General features: G+C 47.0%; 1 protein-coding gene across 10 annotated transcripts in view; it reads right to left on the bottom strand.

Moving 5' to 3' along the window:
- The window catches only part of KIF16B (kinesin family member 16B), a 291,849-nt gene that overhangs the window by 128,282 nt on the left and 143,059 nt on the right, over window positions 1-20,508 (bottom strand). For all 10 annotated transcript variants that reach the window (XR_009048392.1, XM_057701881.1, XM_057701879.1 and 7 more), the window contains 2 exons: window positions 18,963-19,045; window positions 17,435-17,523 (listed from right to left, as the gene is read on the bottom strand). Coding sequence is in view for 9 of the 10 variants with exons in the window: in XM_057701881.1 (XP_057557864.1) it covers window positions 17,435-17,523; window positions 18,963-19,045 (172 nt within the window). In the remaining variant the exon portion in view is untranslated. The remainder of the gene's footprint in view (window positions 1-17,434; window positions 17,524-18,962; window positions 19,046-20,508) is intronic.

The raw sequence follows: 20,508 nt of genomic DNA, 5'->3' as shown, positions 1-20,508 counted from the left end.
GACAAGAACAATGGCCACAGTGTGGGGAGTGGGAAAATCGAGTGGAAGAAAAATAGAAGGAAGATGAAAGAAACAATCAAGGCACTGAGCACAAGGAACAGGAGCCAGCAGCTCACACATCATTAATCCATCTGCTCAGCACGCCGTCCACGTGCCAGGCACTGTCCCAGGCCTGAGACTCAGCAAAAGGAACCAAGTCCCTGCCGTCTTAAGCCTTCCATTCTAGTGCGGGGGCAGCTAACAGTGAGAATGTTATGGGATGCGTGCTGTCAAAAATCCTGAAGCCAGGCGGAGGGTGGGGAGAGAGCTGAGCAAAGGGCGTGACCCCGAGGATGCAGCTGGTGCCGACATGCGGGGAAGCCAGGCCAGTGCCCGGAGACGACCACGGCACTCGGGGAGCACGGCAAGACCGGCGTCCGTGGTGAGAGCAGGTGCAACCAGGGGACAGTGGTGGGATGAGAGCAACTGTGGCCAAAAGGGGCCGGGGCCCGGGCCACCCGAGACCCTACAGGTTACACAGGACAGACAGAGCCCTGTCCACCAGGGCTCCTGGAGGACAGAGACCCACCTGAGCCAACTGTGTAACCTGAGGGCCTTCTGCAAGGCACACAGTAGGTGTTCAACCAATGACCGCTCTGGGTAGAGCTCTGATGTCAGTGACATGGGCTCAGGGCCAGGCCCCAATTACACAGAGTCACAGAACACCTGGGCAGGAGGACATGGCGTCAGCCAGGCAGAGCTCTCTGTGCCCTAAGAAATAACAACCCGTGGTGCTTCCAACCTTCTCAAGATGACAGCAATTAACTGCAGCAAATGTAGAAAATACAGGGGAGTAAAATACAGTGAAGCCCCTCACCATGATCATGGCATCTTGGTAAACAGCCTTCAGCCTCACAGCCAAACACACACACACATACACACACACACACACACAGTTAAGAGCCCACGACAGAGTCTACTTTGTAGCCTTCTGTTCTTACCACACACCTTGGACAAATCCCCAAATCGTTAACTATCATTCCACAACAGTTTCATATCATGCAATTTCAGAATACAGATGCATCATGATTTATGGGAGCAGTCTCCTATGGCTGGAAACGTACATGGTAGATGATTCTGATGAAACGGTTGGTGGGATCTATCTACATGGGGTAGCCAAGGAAGAGGTTCGTTTATGAAATGAGAAGCTGTGCATATTTGTGGGCAGGGATAAAAGAAAGAACAGAAAAGGGAGGTCTGAAGACAAGAAAAAGACTTAAAATGCACCACAACTCCTCTGCCCTGGCAAGCCATCCGTGACGCGAAGAGCTCTGCAAGTCTGCTTCGCACACCTGTACTCCTTTGATATCACGTGGTAAGACACATGCTGCACACACGCTCCACCAGGCAGGAGTTGTAACAGGAGCCCCGCATCCACGGGGCTGAGGGAGGTCTCGGCAGCAGCTTTGTACCTTGTGGGGGCTGGTCACCCACCCCGGCCCTCCCCTGCCATCACCTCTTCTAGGTCTCAAGCCTCCCTTCCTTATTTCTCTCCTACGTCTCTCTGGGTTCCTCCCCATGTTGCTTTAATGTAAGCAGCGGGTACCGTCAAAAAAAGAATCCTGGGGCGTGTGGATTTAGCTGACAAAATAATAAAGTGGAAAGACATATATAAGCTGATTAACTGCAACGTAATCAACAATTTATGTGGGCAAAAAGAAGAAATAGTTTCAAGAGTCCTCAACGACGAAGCAAGAGCTACACAACGATATAAACACGGAGTGAAGATGGGTGTTCGATGGTCCAGGGACAGGTTCCCAGGAAAACAGTAAAAAGAAAAAGCAGAACACAGAGCTGTATATCGAGTGTGAGCTCGATATTGCTTTTTTTAAAATACTCCTTATAATGCATGATTACAGTATCTGATGTACAATTAAATATAAATAGTATAAAATATAAGTAAATATTACAAATAGAAACCAATTTCTTGGTGGAAGGATTGTGAATGCTGGTGATTACTTTATTCATTTCTGAATGTTTTACTTTTTTGTAATGAGCATTTCAATTTATAAGACAAACTACCTGTTCCAAACATTTTTCTTAATCTATGCGATTATAGCAATCGTCTTACTTCCTTTTTGCTTCTACAGATCTCTAGTTCATTTCCATTCACCTGCAGCAATGATGATGGTTAACCTCGGCAGATCATAAAATGTGGGGGTTGCTGATGGTGACTAAACATCTGAGGCCACTGCTGACGGACAAGGCTGCTCAAGGCTAGGATCACGCTCTGGGATAAAAGAAGGGGTGGGGGGTCCTCATTATGGCACAATTTTCACACATGCGCACGCGCACACACACACATACACATTCAGTCAATTACTTCCCAAACACCAACTTAGAAGCAGGGGTACATTATTAAGAAAAATCAAACCTTTTCACTAAATACACAAAAAATATTCCCCTCAATACACAGACCAAGAGCAGACAAATAGTGGCACCAACAGCCACAATTTCACCAACTATCGAAAGTACTACCACAGGACGATGAAGGATGCCGTGCGTGAAGGGCCAAGGAGAAGAAATCTGGGTCGGGGCTGGTGGGGCCTCCCTGACAAAGTGACATTTAAACTGGGATCTTAGAGACGAGGTGGGGTTTAGCCACGTGAGGAGCAGGTGGACACATGGACGAGCGGTCCAGGACGAGGAAACAGCACGTTTCCAGCAAAGGCCTCGAAGCAGGAACAGATACGTATGTACATCAGGAACCCTTCGCTGAATCAGGAACAAGCTCTGATCAAACGAGCCAACAAATTACAGAGAGCTCATGGTAATCAAGTTAATACCAGATGTTGCTTCCAAGGAAAATCATGCTGCCACGTTGGACGGGGAGGAATCTGCTACCTTCCCGCCTCGCCCATAACTGCTCTCCATCATTGCACTGGGCCAAGTCTCCCTTTCTCAGCTGACCCATACAGTTCAGCTGTAGATCGTGCAATGTCTCGATGAGGGAAGCAGAAATGCCTCCCCTGCACAGACAACGCAAATCCAAAGGAACCGAACGAAGACAGATTGCGCCTGGAACCCTACAGCTCGTCTTCCTGCTACTTCAGAAACAGGAAACAAAGGCGCTCATCATTTAAAGTGGCTCACGGTGGAGTTATATTCAAGGACAAGAAAGAAAAAAGCTAAGTCAGTACAGACAGACCTCGCTCTATCGCACTTCCCAGATATTGCCTTTTTTTTTTTTAAATTGAAGGTCTGTGGCAACCCTGCATCGAGCAGCGCCATTTTCCCAGCAGCCTTTGCTCACTTCATGTTTCTGTGTCATATTTGAGTAATTCTCATGATAATGAAAACTTTTTCATTCTTATATTTCTTACACTGACCTATGATCAGTGATCTTTGATGTTACTACTGCACAAAAATTATGACTCACTGAAGGCTCAGATGACGCTTAGCATTTTTTAGTAATGAAGTGTTTTTAAATTAAGGTATGTACATTTTTTAAGACATGATCCTACTGCACACTTAACATGCAGTATAATGTAATCATACACAATAAACATAAGTTTTAAATGCACCAGGAAGCCAAAGACTTGGTGTGACTCTATCGCGACATTTGCTCTAACACGGTGCTATGGAAGCGAGCCCACCACATCCCCGAGGCCTGCCAGTACCTGGCTCTGCTCTGTAAATGGAGGAAGAAGCTCACGTCTTTCAGCGGCCTTCTCACACGTTTCCCAAGACTATGCATCTTCATAAGCTATTTAAGGCTCCATGGCAACTGCCAAGTCAGTAAATGACCCATGAAAAAGTGATACCACAGAGACCAGAGACTGGAGAGGAAGTCACCCTTGTGGCAAAGCAAACTTTTGAAAAATAGAAAGGCCCAATAAAAGCAGCAGAGACAGACACAGTAAATAACCATCAGCTAAAACACAGGCTAACTACCAAATCACCAGCAACAAAAATATTGCCAACTACTACATGTATAAAACTTCCACACTCAAGGTCTGCACGGAAAAAAAAAAGAAAGGATAAAACAGTGTATAAAGGCCCTGAAAGGGAGAGAGAAGACGAGAGAGAAGTGGGGCTAGCAGGGCACTGCATCCAAGGGCAACGTGATCTTTCCTCCACGGCCCACAGGGAGGACACGACCTCACCTGATGGTGCAGGTCTTTCCAAGAGCATCTCCAGCTATGATCAGGCTCTGTTTCTGAAGCCCCTTCTACATTGGTATGAATTAAGGGGAGGAACTGAATTCACTTAGTTCACGTGTGTTACGTGGCTATTAAGTTCCAAGTGCTACGCTGGGCACTGAGTGAACAGATTAGTTCCTGTGCCTGTTTCCTGGAAGCTGACAGGCATCTGGAGGGAAGCTAAGCTCAGTACAGAGAAGGACGCACCCAGTTACTGATATCTTCTTACTCTCTCCCTACTGTGATGTATTTACCCTTCCGGTTGAAGGAAGGGAGAGAGGAAGGGAAGAGGGGAAGAAATGGGGAGGGAGAGCCTAAGGAAGAAATAGGGAAGGGATTGGAGGGAGGAAGGAATAGGAAACTACTTTCTTTTCCTACAGTTGTTGTCAGCTGGTGAGACGTCCTCACCAGTATCTTGGTGCTTTTAGCTTTCTGCATCGCAATCATGGAACTTCATTTGGAATCTAGTTCCTTCCGGTTTTACATTGTGAAACCCCATCCCTACTCTTAACCTGAAAGGAGCAGGAAGGCTGGAGCGAACTGCATACAGCATGGAACTCGGCACAGGACAAGTGAGGTACCGGATGAATCCCTGGTGAGGATCAGAATGCGCAGGACAGGCTTCCAGAGACAGCCACCATTAGCGGGATTCCCTAGACTCCAGCTGCTGCGAACACAACTTCGAGCTAGCTGCATCCAGGAGGGTGTGTTCATATCGACACAGTCTATGCTGCAAGAGGATCCCTTTCCAGTTTGCAAGGAAAGGGAAACGCTCCTGCGGTATCAGTGGGAGATGAATAGTGGTGATACGTACAACCATCCTACAGAACAGTTTGTGAATGTCTATCAGGAGCCTTAAAACTATCAATATACACCCTCTGGCCTGGTAATCCCATTCTACTTTTTCTTGCCTGAGGAAGCAATAATCATAGATAAGCACAAAGATTTAGCTACAAATATGTTCACCCCAATTGCTTGCCATAGCTCAAAACTAGACAACAAAACAGCTGCTAACAGAAGTAAGGTATAGCATATCAATATGATGGAATCTCACATGGACCTAAGTATGATGTAGGTTAATATATATGAAGTGGAAATACATGTAAGTGCAAAAAACTCTTACAAGCCCAGTGTGAACCCACCCTGGTAAAAGAACACACATAAATGTAAACAAGTATAAATGTAGATATGTAAATGTACATATACATGCACACACACACACAGAAAAAGACAGAGATGGCTAGGTGGTGGGACAGACAGGTATAAACTAGAATATACAGCAACACGTTCACTGCAGCAGATTCTTTTTTTTCACTTGTTTGTGATTTCTGAATTTCCTGTAATGATTAACATGGAAATTAAAAGTTAGGTTAAAAATAACCATCGCCAGAATCCAACAACACATTAAAAGGATCATACGCTATGATCAAGTGGGGTTTACCCCTGGAATGCAAGGATTCTTCAATATACGCAAATCCATCAATGTGATACACCATATTAACAAATTGAAGGATAAAAACCACATGATCATCTTAATAGATGCAGAAAAAGCTTTTGACAAAATTCAACACCCATTTACGATCAAAACTCTCCAGAAGATAGGCACAGAGGGAACCTACCTCAACATAATAAAAGCCGTATATGACAAACTCACAGCAAACATCATTCTCAATGGTGAAAAACTGCAAGCATTCCCTCTAAGATCAGGAACAAGACAAGGATGTCCACTCTCGCCACTACTATTCAACATAGTTTTGGAAGTCCTTGCCACAGCAATCAGAGTAAGAAAAAGAAATTAAAGGAATCCAAATTGGAAGAGAAGAAGTAAAACTGTCACTGTTCACAGATGACATGATACTATACATAGACAATCCTAAAGATGCCACCAGAAAACTACTTGAGCTAATCAGTGAATCTGGTAAAGCTGTAGGATACAAAATTAACACACAGAAATCTCTTGCATTTCTATACACTAACAATGAAAGATCAGAAAGACACATTAAGGAAACAATCCATTCACCACTGCAACAAAAAGAATAAAATACCTAGGAATAAACCTAACTAAGGAGTAAAAGACCTGTACTCAGAAAGCTATAAGACATTAATGAAAGAAATCAAAGACGACACAAACAGATGGAGAGACATACCATGTTCTTGGATTGGAAGAATCAATGTTGTGAAAATGACTATACTACCCAAAGCAATTTACAGATTCAATGCAATCCCTATCAAATTACCAATGGCATTTTTCACAGAACTAGAACAAGAAATTTTATGATTTGCATAGAAACGCAAAAGACCCCAAATAGCCAAAGCAATCTTGAGAAGGAAAGATGGAATTGGTGGAATCAGGCTTCCTGACTTCAAACTATACTTCAAGGCTACAGTGATCAAGACAGTATGGTACTGGCACAAAAACTCAAATATAGATCAATGGAATAGGATAGAAAGCCCAGAGATAAACTATGGTCAACTAACCTATGACAAAGGAGCCAAGGATATACAGTGGAGGAAAGGCAGCCTCTTCAAAAAGTGGTGCTGGGAAAACTGGACAGCTACATGCAAGAGAATGAAATTAGAACACTTCCTAACACCATACACAAAAATAAACTCAAAATGGATTAAAGACCTAAATGTAAGACCAGACACTATAAAACTCCTAGAGGAAAACATAGGAAGAACACCCTTCGACATAAATCACAGCAAGATCTTTTTTGACCCACCCCTTAGAGTAATGGAAATAAAAGCAAAAATAAATAAGTGGGACCTAATGAAACTTCAAAGGTTCTGCACAGCAAAGGAAACTATATGCAAGACAAAAAGACAACCCTCAGAATGGGAGAAAATATTTGCTAATGAATCAACAAAGGATTAATCTCCAAAATATATAAACAGTTCATCCAGCTCAATATCAAAAACAACAAGCAACCCAATAAAAAAATGGGCAGAAGACCTCAATAGGCATTTCTCCAAAGAAGACATATGGATGGCCAAGAGGCACATGAAAAGCTGCTCAACATCACTCACTATTAGAGAAATGCAAATCAAAACAACAATGAGGTATCACCTCACACCAGTGAGAATGGGCATCATCAGAAAATCTACAAACAGTAAATGCTGGAGAGGGTATGGAGAAAAAGGAACACTCTTGCACTGTTGGTGGGAATGTAAATTGATACAGCCACTATGGAGAACAGTATGGAGGTTCCTTTAAAAACTAAAAATAGACTTACCATATGACCCAGCAATCCCACTACTCGGAATATACCCAGAGAACACCATAATTCAAAAAGACACACGCACTCCAATGTTCATTGCAGCACTATTTACAATAGCCAGGACATGGAAGCAACCTCAATGTCCATCAACAGATGAACGGATAAAAACGATGTGGTACATATATACAGTGGAATATTACTCAGCTGTAAAAAGCAATGAAACTGGGACATTTGTAGAGACATGGATGTACCTAGAGACTGTCACACAGAGTGAAGTGAGTCAGAAAGAGAAAAACAAATATCATATATTAACACATATATGTGGAATATAGAAAAATGGTACAAATTGACTGGTTTGCAAGGCAGCAATAGAGACACAGATGTAGAGAACAAACACATGGACACCAAGTGGGGAAAGCGGGGAGGGTTGGGGGGGAAAGAATTGGGAGATTGGGATTGCCACATATGCATTGGTAATAAGAAAAAGGATAGCAAATTGTACACTCTAAATATATGCAGTTTATTGTATGTTAAAAAAAATAAATAAATAACCATTGCCCATCTGTCCTCATCTCCTGATCGTCGAAGACTTCAGACCATCCTCAGAGTCAGCGGCCATGCACTGAGCCCTGGGTCCTGATGCCCACCAACCCCTACACTCTATGAAGCTCCTGGGACAGCTTGCCAAACACAGCTCTGATTTTTGACTTTGGATATTTTTGGTCCGACTGGATTTGAAACCCAGGCATTCCTCCTCTTCAGAGTTTAATTATTCAGATGCAGTATATCCATTTAAATGGGCTCGCCACTGGTTAGTGCTTAAAGGAGGTTAATGCATGAGTGAAAATTTCTCCCTGTATTTCCGAGACTGAAATGAACTTGGAATGTATATAACTGTGCTTAGAGCACTTTCAAAAAGCTGTGAAAGCTCCCACATTCTGCCAAGTTAGCTGCCTGTGTGCAGCCTCAGAGCAAGACAGAGGATGCCTAAGGAGTGGGCTTGGTTTCTTCTTAAAGACACTGGGCCCCTGAGGAGGAATGTTTCCCCTGCGGCGAAACTGTTTCCTGGCAAAGACCCTGGCTGGGCACTTCTCCAAAGTGGAGCTAACTTCCAAAGGAAGTCACCAGGCTGCTTTGCCTCCTCCAAGAATTCTCTGGCACCAAGTACCACGCATGTGTGCATACAAATCCTGGTTTCCAGAAAGCCTACGACGTGGGCCAGCACTGAGTTCCTAAACTACCTCAGAGATGATACACCCAACGTAACGTGATGTGCCCAATTGGGCAGATAAAATGTTCCTGGGTAGCAAAGACTTCACTTTTTAAAAGTCCAGAAAAGGGGGAAAAAAAAAAGTCCAAATCTTACTATGATTCAGAGCATGGGTTCTCCTGGAGAAAAATTCTCTTTGGAGAATTACTAGGTTGCCTGCTGAAACCGACTGCTTTGAAGATAAGTTGGATCTTACTGGATACAATAATTCGCAAACCAGATGTAATTCTTTCAGAGAGCTCTGTTCTAAGAGGAACTGAGTACTAGCGTAAGTTTTTAACCTACTGTAAAAAACATATTCAGGTCTATATGATACCACGAAAACCAAGAGATATGTGAATGTGTAACAGTTAAGAAAGCCACGAAACGTGTATGAGGTACATCTGTGTGCATGAGAGCCTCACGAAGACAAGGCACAGCTAGTCTGGAGATGCTGAACAGTGCGTAGGACCACCTGAAGCACGGGGCACCTGGACATCGATAAGCAGACACACCTCCTGTGCTGAGAGCGTTTCTACTGCCAAACCAACATCTCAGTGAACATCTGTGAAGCACCTGCTGCATGTGAGAGGCTGGAGATTCAAAGATGAGCAGGGCCTGGCCCTGGCCTTTGGGCGGCCTAATGGGGAAGCAGGCACTGGTGCCGATTAAATGAATTTGGAAAAAGCTATGATGATAGAGGTGTGCACCAAACACCTGCCAGAGAATGAAGAGGAAGCACTTCGCTCAAACTGGAGATGCACAGAACGCTTCTGAGGAGACAATTCCTATACTCACCTGGAAGACGAAGAGGACTGGCCACAGGAAGAAGAGGGAGAGGGGTTCTGTGGATGGGTTTATACATGGATTTGGCCTGGAGAGAGGTGTGGACGATGTTTTGTCCACCTAAACCAAAGCATAAAGTTCAAGGTGGAAAGTGGCAGAAGATAATGGTGGGAGAAAAATGGGTGCTGGTGTCGGGGCCTGGAGGGCATCCCAGAGGCACTGAGGCCCGGGCCACTGGCTGGGGAGAGGAGGGGCTCCTGCAGGAAGAAGGGGTCACCACGAAGGGCTAAGGGGATACAGCGAGCGCCACCCTTCAGCGCAAGGCCAGGCAGCTTCCAGGGGCAGGTCCGTGAGTCCCCCGGTGTCACCCCACAGAGGAAACCAGGAATCACGCGCAGGGCCCCCAGAGCCCTGGCGACTCTGGGACACCTGCTACTCCTCACGGACGGACCACGGCGGCCACTTACAGAGGAACATCCCTCTTGCTCGTTCCTCCACAACGACTGGCAGCAAGATTCTCAGGGTGAACTTGCTGGAAGTGGGGGTGGGGACAGGCAGAGGGAGACAGCTGGGAAGACAGAGTTCCCGTGTGGAGCCAGTTCAGGGGGACAAAGCTTCCCAAGGGATAGAGTGGGCCATGATTTCTAGCAAGTGACTGGAAAGTCGGCTGGTGCTCAAGGGAAAGGAACTGAAACTCAAAGAGTCCCAGCATCTTAACCAAGCCGTGTTCATGAGGGTTTAATAAGAGAGACACAAAGAAGAAGAGAGGAGGTGTGTGTTGGAGGGCTGGGTGTGTGGGGGTGGGGGAAGGGGGGGGCAACTAACATTTAAGCAAATACTTAGCATTAGGGAATCATTAAGAAGCCAAAAGCCAGTCCGCCTAAGGCGGGAATTCTAAAAGCAGGAGAACACCGATCCCAACCTGGTCCCAAGAGAGGTGACGAGGCAAATAAGGGGTAAGGGACCCTGAACTCTGCACGTGTCACCAGGGCCAGACCACCTGCCAAAGCCTGTGAGACCCATCACGGGGTGGGCGGTACAGACCCCCTATGGTGAGGAGCAGGGCGCCGCGGCCAAGGGCCGGGGCTGAGCTGCACAGCTGCCCCGCCAGCCCAGAGGAATCCAAGCGTCACGGGCAGAGACAAGGCTCCCACCAACCTGACGTCCATCAGGCTTTACAACTCCTCTGTGCACTGAATCACAATCCAAGGGGTCTGAGCCCCAGCATAGGCTGGACAAACAAGGGCCCTCACCCAGAAGCTGAGTGAATGCGGAAAGAGCGGGCAGGCTTGTCAACGGGGGACCTGCCTTCACCCTGCGCCTGTGACAGGCTGCAGAGACCCCCATGCTCCCCACGAGGTGCCTGGTGGCTGACCCTGTGCCCACATGCAGTCACCCCCAGGAAGAAGTTCACGGTCCTGAGCCCAGTTTTTCAAGGCTGTGCTCAATATCCTCCCCACCTCTCGACAAGCTGCCCCTCCTCCTGTATCTGTATTTTGGCTGGAGAGCACTGACACCAAACCAATTACCTAGGCCAAAAAATGGATGTCAACAGCTACTCCTTCTTTCCCTCCCACATCCCGTTAACCATCGAGGCCTCATCACTCCCTGCCCTGGGTGCCTCTGCAGCCCACCCCCGCCCCTAGGTGCCTTCTACTGCTGCCTCCGTTCAAGCCTCACCTCCACGTCCTTCCCGTTGCGCCCTCAGCACCCTCACTGTTCCCTCTTGGTGAAAATATGATCTCGTCTCTCCTTGGCTAGAAACCCCTCCTGGATTCCTACCCCATGGACTGGGTTTTGAGATACAGGCGAATGAGCTGGCTGAACTGAACTTGGTGGGGCTTGAGGGAGGTCATCAGGAAACCAATCCTTATCAGATCGACATTCATCCGTTATTTACTAAAGTTACTGGGGAGCTGAATCTGAGATTTTCCATCTTTCTATATTTCCAAACACTATTTCCCAGGTTGGAAATTCTTAAGAAAATGGAAGGAAAACAAAGAGTGAAGAAAAACCACATGGGGTACCATGTCACACCCATCAGGGTGGCCTCTCTCAAAAACAAAACACAAGAAAAAACTGACAGGAAAAACACAGAAAATAACACGTACCTGTGGAAAAACACAGAAAATAACATGTACGTGTGAGGATAGAGAAATTGGAACCCTTGTGCACTGCTAGTGAGAATGTAACATGCTTGCACCTACAACAGAAAACAGTGTGGCAGTTTCTCAAAAAAATTAAAAACAGAATTACCATATGATCCAACAATCCCACTTCTGGGTATAAACCCAAAAGAACTGAAAGCTAAGGGCTCAAAACAGATACGTGTACACCCGTGTTCAGAGCAGCATTACTCACAATTGGCAAAAAGTGTCCACTGACAGATAAAAGAATACATAAGATGCAACATATACATGCAACAGAATGTTACACAGCCTAAAAAAGGAAGAGAGTCTGAGACTCGCTACAACATGGATGAACTCTGAAGACGTTATGCTAAGTGAAATAAGTCAGTCATGAAAGTTAAATACTGTATGAATCCACTTATATGAGGTACACAGTAGTCAAATTCAGAGACAGAAAATAGAATGGTGGTTGCCAGAGGTAAGGAGGAGGAAGTTGGGATGTTATTTTTCAATGGGTACAGAGCTTCAGTTTTATAGGAAAAGAGTTCTGGAGGTTAGCTGCAACAACGTGAACGCACTTAACTGCTGTAAGCTTAAAAATGGTTAATATGGCAAATTTCACATGAAGTGTATGTTAGCACAATTTTTAAAAAACCAGTGAAGAAATGGTTAGCAAATGCTTATGAGTATAGAGAAAATAATTCTCTGTTGCATTTTGGGCCATACCTTTTATTCATAATCATAAATTCTAAACACACTAACCAGAATATATAAAAACGTTACATGTACACAGGTGCTGGGAACGTGCCAGCAGAACCTGAGCTGCCATCTCTCCTGCTCCAGGCTCCCAACCCCAAAGTGCACTTCCTCAAAGAACAGCCCTCTGTTCATCAAAGCAAACTGCTCCACCCAGGCTTGGCTTTCAGGGTGCGCCCCAGCCAGGCCCCACCCTGTGGAATCCTCTCATCTCCTCCTAAGCTCAGCAGGACTCCGGCCAGCACTCACCTGGTTCCTCCCCCGGGGCATCTTCTCCCCAGAGGAAACCTTCCCTTCCTGCACACATCTCAGGGCCCAGCACAGAATCCGGTTCTTTTGTGAATCTTGGACAGAATTCTCAAGTAGAACCGAGGGGAGTGACATGGGGTTTCTACCTGGAGGGCGTCCAGGGCTAGATCTCTGGTTAGTATTCTACCTGCTTTGTTCTCTGAGATAAGGCATCTTTACAGACCTCTAACGTCTTCATACCTTCAACTACGGAGAAGAAAATGCTAGACCAGAGACTTGGGAGAGCTACCACTTAAGGCTCCTCGCAGCCCTGCCGTGCCCGCCACACCACCCTCCTCCTGCCATGGGCCACTATTTACTATAGGCTGCGTGTTGCTACGGCAATGAGACTGCGCGGAACAGGGGGAGAACTGGGGAGGATGTTACACAGGGGACAATGCTTGGTCTCCGTAAGCGCTGAGGACAAGTGTGTTCCCGCTATTTAAACTTATGGCACAGATCCCATGATGCCGGCTGGAGGCGATCTCAATGTCAAGAAAGATTTCTTCTGGAAATCTCTGGTTTTCTAAATCACCCAACACATTACAAGCCATGGCTACCGGAAGAGAATCCCTTCCAAGCACGTCGATTTGCACCATTCCCTTCCCATTGGACCTCCCAGGGCACAAGCTACTAATCCTGAACCACTTCCTTGCCTTCACACTAAGTGGGTTCACACCCATGTGTCCGTTTTCTTAGGCAGATAGAACACTGACACCCGACACTTAACAGACTCTCCACACCTGTGATAAATATGCGCTGCCCTACTGAAGCATCTCAGCCCTATGTTTCCATCTTGAGGAACCAACACGCCCTGTGTGCAAGCAGCTTATAAGATTTAACTAACAACTACTCAGCAAGTGCCCAAGCAGTGAACATACTTCTTTCAATGTTCTTCCCATTTATCACGTGGTGCTTAATTTAGGCCAAGGATATTTACACCTCTAACAACAAAAAAAGAAAAAACAGCCTGGCTCAGCATTAATCCCACTTTGTTTTGCCGAGTTGCTGGAGCGCATAGCTTTACGAGGTGTCTGCTTCCCACAAATCACAGGCAGCAACTTTTCTCCAATTAGGTTTTAATTCATGAGTAATCATTCTCTATAGCAGGTGGCAACTTGAGGTGGGGCTAGAGTCAGGGGAAATCAAGGTATGATGAAGTATTAAGTCAACTGAACTTGAATTTGAACAAACGAGTATTGCAAGGATGGCAGATGTGAAATGTGTGCTAACTGAAGTCAGAAGAACGGGACACATCGCGGCAGCGTCCAACCCACCCAGAACCATCTCCTCCGCCAATCGTGGGCTGCTTCTCATTGAACTCTGACTACCTTGGCCTAAGTCTTCACTTCATCATAAGGCTCTCTTTCCCCCTTCTGCCTGAGGATCCTGAACATGAAGCTGAGGTTATTCAACCAGCTGTGGTGTCCCTCGGAAACTGACTCATCCCACAGGAACACATTCCTTTGCATGACATACCATGTCCCACCATTTGGAATGCTCATGCCCAGGGGAATTAGTGAAAAACCTTCCCCAAAGGACACGTGTATCTTACTAAAGTTTCATTCTTAATCTGTTTGCTAAACATTCATCAAGCATGTTATGTGAATAACACTCTAGAATACAGAAATTAGTAACATAAGCCTCTGACCTCTAAAAATGTCCAACCTAATAGGAAAGATACACGGACTGAACTCTCACCCCACCGCCAGCCCACGTCGGTCGCTCTTGCCTCCCCCACCTCAGGAGTAGGTGCACCATCTGCCCAACTGTTTATACCCGGAACCTAGGGACCACCCTTGATTCCATGATGCTCCATCTCTATGGCAACCACCCAGATCCAAGCTGCTGGTACCTCCCACCTGGACTAAGGAAGTACCTTCCTAAACGGCCTTTTGCTTCTATGCTACATTCTCCAAATGACACACAACCTAATATTTGTAGTAAATTTGTCTTCACGTTCCTCTATTGCTTAAAGACTTCAAACAGTTAGAAAACAGTCAAACTCCTCCAAGGCCCCACGTCAGCTGGCCCCCATCCCTTCCTTCCCTCACCCTGTCCCACTCCTCCTGTGACTGTACCCCATTTGCTCTGCCCTCCCTCCACCTCTCAGTTGGATGCCACTGTGCTTGCTTTTCCCTCTGCCCGGAGACACTCGCCCCATTCTGTTGCACGAGTGTCTTCCTCCCTCCACTCTAGTCTTGGATTAAATATCCCCTCCTCAGGAAGCCTCCCCAATCACTCCATCCAATACTGCCCAAGACATTTTATTTTCATTTCGTTTTCACTTCCTGCATTTATTCCTAGATGACCTGTGATGGCTTCTCTCCTGCAGCAAGCGAGCTATAAACTGACTGTGGGTCTTGCCGGCAACTGCGCCCCTGTGGGCAGAACCATGCCCGCTTCCCAGGAGGTGCTCAGCAAGGACTTGCTGAGAGATGAGTGTACATTACAAAGAAGAACAAAATCAGGATGATAGAAATGGAGCAAGGAACAGTGAGGAAAGGACCTTTATTTCTGACTGAGGGGAGGGAAGTTAGGAACAGCATCCAGAGGAGATTGTATGTAATACTACACCTTGAGGACAGCAGGCAGCACCGTATAAATGCACGTCAGGCTCTGAAACCAGCAAAGGAAAAGCCCCAGAGGCATGACTGGTCCAGGTGAGTCTGAACAACGAAGCAGAACCCAGAACGGCTGGTGCCTACAAAGTGAGGAGGGCAGGGCTCGGGGGAGCACAGATGATGGAGAGCCCAGCGATGGGGGGCAGGGGAGGGCTGGGATCTTAGGTTTCAGGACAGGAGAAATCACGCAAAAGTTTGGAGGATGAAATCTGTACACTCTGACCTACAAACATAGACAATGAGAAAAATCAGTTTACCTTAAAAATGAGAAAACAAAAAATGGCATCGCTTCCAGGAGGACTACATATTCTCCTATGTTTGGAGAGGGGAAAAGGACCAAGATCCCATCAGTAAATGCCAGGGAGAGAGGGGCCCACAGCTGGTGACCCTGTGTCTCAGAGCACAGGCTGAATGCAGATCCCAGTTTGGTTTTCAGAGGCGTTAAACAGCCAGATGACACTGCCAAATGGTTTCCAAGTAGAAGCCGCCGCCACCAAGGACAATGAAGCTGGTACGTGGACGCCAGGACTGGAAGTGGGTTCTAAGCAGGGAGATGAACTCCAGCAAGCACTCTTCACACCCCAAAGATTTAAGTAGCCCCACAAGACTGAACAGATGGGAACGCGCTACCTAAAGACCTACCTATTATATTAAACCCAAATAAAGTGGGCATGTGAATGATGCAATCTCAGTCATGAGAGAAGGCAGCTGCTACAACTACAATGAGGAATTAAAGACCTACAACCAAACGAGCCTCCCCAACTCCCAATAATCCAGTTGCTCTGCGATCGTTCTTGCATGTCAGGGATCTTACCAATCACCAAGGCTTAGTTCAAGACAGATTTATTTCACTAGCACAACTCTTCTCAGTAACCATGTCTTAAGATGGAAAGGCTGCATGAATGATGCAGGCAAAGACTGACACAGGGAGGGACCTGCCTGTTTGTGCGTCCAAAAGTTCTGGAAGGAGGGAGTGGCCTAGGAGCCTGCAGCCACAGGGTGGCACTAACTGGACCTGGGCTCCAGCTGGCTCACCTATAAAAAGAGGAATCCAGAAACAGGATCAAACGCCCCTCCCAGTTTTAAACTCCTACAACAGTGATGACATTCCTTGCAGGCATGTCTGCTGTCCACAAAACAGAGGACCGACCTGAGCTGAGGGACAGGACGCTCAGTTTGCGGGAAGCACTGAGCCGGGGATCATGGGCCATGGAACCAGCCCCCAGGTGGGAAATGGTCCCCCAAGTGGAGAAAGGCAGGTAGTAACAGAGTCAGAGCACAGCACGGGCTGGGAATCAGACCAACCTGGACTCACACCACAGCTCTGACCCTGAAACCGTGACAAGCAGGCCTATGTGAATTGTCTACGTGTGAAAGAGAGAGTCATTGTGAGAAATAAAAGAGTCAACAGAGGAGAGGGCTCAGCACAGCGCCTGGCACAGTGACTGCCAACTGTCAGTTCTAGAAGATGACACCGTCGTCAGCTCTAATTTACTTATTTAGCTATGAGATTCACCTCCATCATTTTACATGAGATTCTTGTAGGAAAGATAAAAGTAAGCGCTCACACAAACCTGGCAAGGACCCCACAGTCCTTTCATCCAGTTCCCTGTTTTGGGACATTTTCATGACCGTTTCACAGATGAAACCATGGAGGACCTGGGCAGTTAAGCTGACCACCCAAGGTTACCCCCCAAGAAGTCCATTTAAAACACTACCAAGTGTGTCCTCAGTGGTCCCCTAGAGCCTGGAAGGAGTGAACATAACTCCCTGGTCACCTGAAGCTCTAGGAATCAAAGCTGTCTCTGTTAGTATACTAAAGTTACAAAATGAAATGAAAGTACGCAAACCAAAGGGATCATACACTGAGCAATCCAAGTGCCGACTCTAAAGTATTAGACAGCTGTGAAAACGAGAAGGAAGCCGTACAAGTCTTACCAGGGCTTATCATACGGGTAAACAAAGAATCGGATGGCATCCCTCATCTGTGTCGTGACAGCTAAGTTAAAGGATGTTTATACCCAGCGAAGGCTGGAAAGGAACCTGGAGGATGACTATAGCTGATCTGATAAGGAGGCCTGCCTGCAGAAGTTTTATTTTATTTAATTCACTTTTTTTTTCAATTAGTGACTTCAATGGGCTCAACACGACAAACACCACAGCAGTGAGGACCCCAGGGAAGGCAACGCTGCTGTCCACTCACCCTGGGTTGTAGAGCATGACGGCAGAGAGGTTCTCGCAGGACTTGGACAGGTCGGTCATGGACAAGCTGAGGGAGGACAGAAGGCCACTCTAAGAGCAGACACAGGGCAGAGCGGTTACCTCGGCGGCAAGAGAAGGCCGTGCTCTGCGCTCCCCGCTCTCCCCTGCGGAGAGGCAATGAGGGGCCCTCGCTCCCCATCAGCCCCGCACACAACTGGTCTCTCTGTCGATGCAAGTCAGGGACTGTCAGCCCAGGGATCCATCTGGAACCCAAGCCCCACGCTGAGGCCAGCAGGGTCACAGCGCGCTCGGATGGGAACCGCACAGCCCCAAGGGTCTCCCTGACCTGGCTGTTGTGCTCAAGTGGAGGAAGGGGTCACAGCATCTGTGTCCACCCCACCCCCTGGCGGGAGCAGTACCCTTTAGCAGCACTCACACTCGCTGAGTGACAAAGAGGGAGAGAGAGAGGTGAAGGGAGACCAAAATAGCAACAGCCTGACCTGTTTTGCTTCCATGGAAAGTTACTGGCAAACCTGTTTCCTTCCCTCTCGTCCCTGCAACTCTATCCCGAAAAGGGCCCTCCAGGGAGAACCTGGGCTGGAACAGACAAGAGGCTTCACAGGCTGGAAGCCACAGCCCTTGAGAAGCCTGGGGTTTGTGGCTTTCTCTTATTCCCCATCCAAGGCATGGGCAACTCCAGCAGCCCTGGCAAAAGCAGGTAGAGACACAGGGCTGAGTAACTCAGGGTGAAAGGCAAACACATCTGGGTGGGCGGTCAGGGCTGCAGCCCTGTCTCCCCGCTTGCTGGCCACGGACAGGCCAGCCTCATTTTCTCATCTCAATTATCAGTGACATGGGCGTAATAACAGCCTCTGTGCAGATAAAGTGGTCCATGTGGAGGTTTTGCATGGTGCCTGGCTCACAGAAATCTCAGCTGTGACTTCATTCCCTTCCTCGGTCTAAGGTCAGCATGATTTCCTAGGCAGATTTCTCTCCCTCTCATTTCTTCCCGTCTCTCTCTGGTCCTCTGCCCACCTCCCCCATCCAGCACTTCAAGTGCCCTCTGGACGTCCCCATCCAACCAAGCGAAGTCTTTTTCCAATCGTCCTAAACTCACCCCCTCTCTGCATTACAACCCCATCAAAAACCCAGTTTACTGTGAATAGAAAATAAAAAGTGAGCAAACATTGGATGAAAGTGATTCTGATATGGGGTTGACTCTTAAAACTAGCTCATGAGTGGAAGACACTTGCCACTTAATGTGAAACGATGCCCACCTCCTTCCGGGGGATGCAGGGCTGACCAGGAGGGTCAAGAAGCAGCGCCCCACCTCCTGCTCTGGACCTGACTTGCTAGCCTGCTTCACCAGCCAGCCATCCGCTGGGAAACAAGCTCCCTGGAATCAATCCAGGCTATGGACTGCCTCATGCTCCAGAAAGTCAAAGTGCTGGAATCAGAATGAGGACCCCCTCCTGCCCCACCCAGCCCCTCCCGGGCGGAGTCGGCTCCTGGGGATCCACGCTGCTCACCTTCCTCTTCTCCCTGAGCTTGGCAGCCTCCTTCGGATGGTTAAAGCGAAACATGTTGGTTCTTCCCAAAAGGATCACAGCACCTAAGAACACACAGAAACGGCAGTGAGCTTACAGTGAGCAACCTGGTCAGCTGGTGACACTTTAACATGGAATTCTGCAGCTGAGATGTGGTTTCCAGTGTACCACACAACAATGGAGTAAGGGGAGGCTTCCGTCTCAGAAGTCTGCTCATATAACCAATTCTAAACCTTCAAATGCTTTCATTCTGACAGCCAAGCATCACAATACTCATGTCACCCAGAGCAGAAGTAAGGGGTCTAAGCCTTATAATATCATATGAGATTTAAAACGTAATATACAGGTAGTTACACTTTTGATTGTTGAAAAGAAAAACAGAAATCAGTTCACCAAAGAGACATTAAGAATATCAAGCGAAGCATATGATTACCAATTTAGAAAATGATTATTAATGCCAATAAAGTAGAAACCTCAGAGGACAGTGCTTTCAAATGAAAATACAGTGAAACTGCCAGAGCACTGGTCACTATTACTAAAAACTCCCTCTGAATTCGACAGGAAAGAAAAGGCGCACATGTAGTGACTACTTCCACGTAAAAACACTGCTTCTTGTGAAAACCCTGTTGAAATTTAAATGGCTACATTGGACACACGAGAACGGCTGCTTTTGACTGACTAGGGTCCTGCTTCTTCAGTAAATGAAGTACAAGGGGCAAAAGAATTTTATGTAAATGCCCAAGGGTAACAAAATTATTAGGTGGGGAGGCAAATTTCAGCTTGATTAAGCCAAAAAGCAAACAGACACGTTCTAAGATCGGAGCTGTCCAAAGCTGGTATGGATGTCACATAAGGCAATGAGCTTCCTGTCACTGGAGGCATTTAAGAAATTCACTATCTTTTCTGGTCCCATTTGCACTTAAGAGCCTACCAATCCTCAGAACAGACCCGCCCCCACCCCCATGTTCAATCTTTGCCATGAAAAAGAAGGCAACTTATTTGTGAAGATGAGACCTTCATACTAGAAGTCAACCATGAAGGATCAAAGTGATGAGCGCAGGGTGCAGGAGGTAGGGTAGACTTTGGCACTGAGGACCTAAGTTGGGTCTCACAGGACAAGCAGAGGAAAAGAGAGGTGCTCCACATGAGGGTGACCCGGGGGAGGGGTTGAGCCTGAGACGGGAGACGAGCCTCCTGAGCTTGGAGAAAGGAGAAAGTCAAGTCCAGCCAAAATGCAAGGCATCTGAAACAGCAGCAAGCACCCATACTGGACAGATGAGGTAGAAAGAGACCATGAAGAACTAGCAGCCAGGATGAAGAATCTGCAATAAAGCTCAGAGAAACAATTCAGCTCATGGATGTGTCTGTGTGTCCCCTGCAAATTTAAAAAACAAAATCATTCATTGTCAACAGTTAAAAATCTGTAGTTTTCATATAGAAGTCTGAGTTTCTGGCTTCCCATCAAGAAAGAGAAAGTATGGTATCAGTAGACCTGTGCCGTCACTGGGCTGCTGGCTGCCTCCTGTGG

This window comes from Hippopotamus amphibius, chromosome 12, assembly GCF_030028045.1.
Source record: "Hippopotamus amphibius kiboko isolate mHipAmp2 chromosome 12, mHipAmp2.hap2, whole genome shotgun sequence".
Lineage (NCBI taxonomy): Eukaryota > Metazoa > Chordata > Mammalia > Artiodactyla > Hippopotamidae > Hippopotamus > Hippopotamus amphibius.
The sequence above is the reverse complement of the archived record's forward strand: the minus strand, read 5'-3'. Positions and strand labels throughout refer to the sequence as shown.